Source organism: Gastrolobium bilobum, unplaced genomic scaffold (genome assembly GCF_033153095.1).
Source record: "Gastrolobium bilobum isolate Gb01-03AN ecotype WA unplaced genomic scaffold, APGP_CSIRO_Gbil_v1 utg4457, whole genome shotgun sequence".
NCBI classification, from domain to species: Eukaryota; Viridiplantae; Streptophyta; class Magnoliopsida; order Fabales; family Fabaceae; genus Gastrolobium; species Gastrolobium bilobum.
The window spans coordinates 182,678-186,760 of record NW_026895868.1 but is presented as its reverse complement, the minus strand read 5'-3'; the positions used below and the strand labels follow the sequence as shown (position 1 = coordinate 186,760).

Sequence of the window (4,083 nt, the reverse complement as noted above, 5' to 3'; positions counted from 1 at the left end):
ATACTAAATCAAAATAATATATTTAAAATCATATAATATGAAAATAATATTGAGAAACTCCCCTGAAAAACTGCATTTGTAATTTGGATATTTCTGTGTACTCCGTGTAATCAAGAGTTTCTTCTTCCGACCATGTGAAGTTTATGGTCTGATGAATTGCATGGTACCCATCCCCAGATTTAAATCTTGCTGTCCTCAGCAATAAACTTAAATCTAAAAGAATCCTGAGCAAGAAATCAGAAAAATTTGATATTGTACTCTGCACACATGTCACAGATAAAGAAACTACGTCAGCATGTCATATCCAAAAAAAAATCATAGTCACGTCAAGATCAGTCTCAATATACATCTCATATCAACATGAACTAAAATCAACAAAAGAAAAAAATCTAAACATTGAGACAATGGTCAATCCTGATCAATTTCAGTAGTGGGTGCAATATCATTTCTATCAGCATCATGTGTAGTGTCTGCAACCATATCAGCATTAGTATTCGAGTATCCAACATGTTTGCAAAGTTAGTGCAATTTCCACATAACAATTCCCAGATTTATATTCAGATGCATCTGAAAATAATAATGAGTATATGGAACTGAAATACTTTAATAGTATGCATAATGTCAAAGATGAACGCGCTTAAGCGCAGTGATTCGCGCTTAAGCGCGCTGAGGCAGTGAGAAATGGGATAAAATTTTATTTAACACGCTTAAGCGCGCTAGGGCCGAGAGAAATTTCACTTTTTTGGGGGCTTAAGCCTCCTTAAGGGCTTAAGCTCTCAATACTTAGAAAATTTTCTCCATATTTTCCTATTCCTTGCATTCATCTCTACTGTGTATTCTTCCACCTCAATAATTCTGCTCAATATCATACACAAAACATATAAATGAATAAGAGTTGCGTACCTGTGTATGCTTTAATCCCACTTATACCTGAAAGTCCATCTCAACAGAATTTGATCATTAACCTCAATTTTTTTTTTTTTTTATGATATGACTAAAATAAACTATGCTAAGAATAATTAAAATAAGCTAAACTAAATTTAAAATACTATACTAAAATGTTGGAAAATAAAAAATATAGTTGGGTTGCCTCCCACTCTTGTGCATATGAGTGAGATGAAGTAGGCTCAATAGCTTTGAATTTTGTGTTTACGTGTTTTTCCTTGCTCCTGAGCTTCTCCATTTTAACCTTTGGCTTACTTTCTTGAGAAGAATTCTCTTTGTGCTCTTCTTCTCCTTTCTTTTCACTAATATAGTAGACTTGATCTTCCGGTTGAATTATAGGTGAGGGAACTTCTTTATCAAAGAACTTGAAAATTGCTTGCTCCCCGTCTACCCGTAAGATCAACTCGCCTTTCGGTACATCAATCAGCGCTCCTGAGGTTGCCAAGAAAGGTCTTCCGAAGATCATAGGAATAGTAGAATTTTCCTCTATATCAAGGATGACAAAATCAACAGGAATGATGAATTTGTTAACCTTTACCAGTATGTCCTCAATAATGCCATAAGCTTGCTTTGTAGAGCGGTCAGCCAGTTGAACTATTGTCTTGGTTGGCCTTACTTCAGTGATCCCTAGTTTCTTCATCATAAATAATGGCATCATGTTGATGCTGGCACCGAGATCACATAGAACATTTTTCACTTCCATATTGCCTATGTTGCATGGAATGCTGAATCTTCCTGGATCTTTAAACTTTGGAGGCAACTTTTTCTGGGTAATGGCACTGCATTCCTCTGTCAGAGTCACCGTCTCACATTCTTGTAGCTTACGCTTTCGTGATAGAAGATCTTTCATGAACTTTGCGTAATTGGGCATGTTCTCCAAGGCTTCAGTAAACGGGATATTGATTTGCAGCTTCTTGAAAATGTCAAGGAACTTGGAATACTGCTGCTTTTTGATTTCCTCTCTGAACCTCTGCGGATATGGAATCTTTGCATAAGGTGAGAGCTCCAATGGCTTTTCTTGCCTTTCTTGAGCTTTCTTTTTCTCCCATTTGAACTCTTTCTTTTCAGGAACAGTTTTCTCTGCAGCAAATTCTTTGGCAACTTCCTTTTCTTTTTCCTTTTCAGTTGCAAGTTCATCATCTTTCTTTTTCTCAACTGAAGGCTTTACCACAGGTTCAATGGCTTTCTCACTCATAGTAGTAATCGCATTGCAGTGTTCCCTACTTGGATTTGGAATAATGTTACCTGGAAAAGTTCCTTGAACTCTTTCAGTGAACTGCTTTGATAGCTGGCCAATCTGAGTTTCAAGATTCCGGATAGAAGCTTCTTGATTCCGGAATGAGGCCATTGTCTCTTGCATAAAGGCTGAAGTGTCCTCTCTGAAATTATTGGAACTTTGAATGTAGTCCGATGTGGTCTTGGATAGTTGTGCAAAGGCCTTTTCCCATTCTGATTGTTGTGGAGGTTGCTGTTGCACTGACATAGGAGGATTCAGCTGATGGTTCGAACTGTAACTAAATCCCCGGTGTTGATTTTGATTTTTATTTCTCCACCCTTGATTTTGATTATTGCCGTATTGGTTCCTTCCTGGATTATATGGAGCTTTTTGATCATGCCAAATTCCATTAACATCTGCAGTTTCGGGTGCCTGGCAATCTTCAGTAGCATGAGTACCTGCACAAATATCACAAATGATAGCAGGAGTATTAACAGAAGAAACTTGAAATTCAGAAAATTGTTTTGCGAGAGCATCTAGCTGTTGTTGTTGTTTCTTATTGGATTGTAAAATCTGCTCATTCTGAGCCAAGATGGCATCACAGCCATCAAGCTTCATAATCCCCGCTCTTCTCTGTGGTGCAGGAGCATTATCATACTCCTGAGAGGCTAGAGACTCTAGTAATTCCAAGGCTTCCTCTGGAGTTTTTGTCTTCAAGGACCCTCCTGATGCAACATTCACCACTGTTCTTGTGTTCGGCGTCATCCCTTGGAAGAAGGTTCTCGCTTGCTCCCAAGCTTCAATGCCATGTTGGGGACACTTCCTGAGTAGTCCCTTGAATCTTTCCCATGCTTCATATAGAGATTCACTTTCTTTTTGTTCAAAAGAAGTGATATCCGCCTTGAGCTTTGCCATCTTCGAAGATGAGAAAAATTTATCCAAAAATTTGGTTGCCAAGTCGTCCCAGTGAGTGATGCTTCCTTGAGGTAACGATTGCAACCATCCTCTTGCTTCGTCTTTAAGTGAACATGGGAACAACCTGAGCAAAATAGCATCCCGAGACACCCCGTTCATTTTCAAGGTATCACAATATAGCAAGAAGTTTTCCAGATGGATGTAAGGGTCTTCAGTGCTTCCTCCGGCAAATTGGTCTTTCTGAATTAATTGTAAAAGTGCCGGCTTGAGTTCGAAGTTGTTAGCATCCACGTTTGGTCTAACAATACTCGCCGTCTGTGGAACTCGAGCAGGTGTTATGTAATCTCCCAACGTTCTCGGAGGTGGTGGAGGTGCATTGTTGTCTCCCATTGCTTCTTCTCTTGGTTCTGTTGAGCTTGAAGCTTCTTTCTCTTGCTGTCTTCTTTCTTTAGCAAGTTTTCTGTTTCTTTTTGCTGTTTTCTCTATCTCCGGGTCGAATTGCAAGGAATCGGTGTCAACGGTACCTCGCATAAACCAGAAAAATAGATTATATAAAATAAGAAAATAAAACTGAATTTAAATAACAGAAAATTAAATAACAGAAAATAAGGTCCAATCTAAAGAATTAATAGCTACTATTAATGTTGAAATAGTAATCCCCGGCAACGGCGCCAAAAACTTGTTGCTACTCATGGCAAGTGCACCGATCGTACAAGTAATATATGATTAAGTAAGAGATCGTTCCCACGAGGATTACGGTTCAAGCACTAATTCACTATCGCAAACTTAGTTGGACAATCGAAAGTGTATTTGGAAACAGGATTTGAATTGCAAAATTAAAATATTAAATATTAAGCTAATTACTTGCAAGAATTAAAGACAAGAAATTAAAGATGTGATTTAACTAATAAAATAAAAACGTAGCTAGGGGTTCGATTTCCTTTAATCTCCTTATTATGATTCGAAGTCCTTCTTTACGTTAACCGTCCTTAATATCAATCTAACCA

At 38.0% G+C, this 4,083-nt stretch overlaps 1 protein-coding gene and 1 non-coding gene across 2 annotated transcripts; one reads left to right on the top strand and one right to left on the bottom strand.

Annotated features, from left to right (window-relative positions):
• Positions 1 to 1,261: 1,261 nt before the first annotated feature.
• LOC133296497 (uncharacterized) lies at positions 1,262 to 2,926 on the bottom strand (the record flags this gene model as incomplete). Its single annotated transcript, XM_061495495.1, has 2 exons — positions 2,114 to 2,926; positions 1,262 to 2,062 (listed from the first exon to the last, which is right to left on the bottom strand). Coding segments are annotated over exons 1-2 (1,614 nt in total), but the record flags the coding sequence as incomplete, so codon positions are not given.
• A 37-nt stretch (positions 2,927 to 2,963) lies between these two features.
• Positions 2,964 to 3,070, top strand: LOC133296505 (small nucleolar RNA R71). Its single transcript, XR_009749513.1, has one exon. It is a non-coding gene; the product is annotated as a small nucleolar RNA R71 (small nucleolar RNA).
• The last annotated feature ends 1,013 nt before the right edge of the window (positions 3,071 to 4,083 follow it).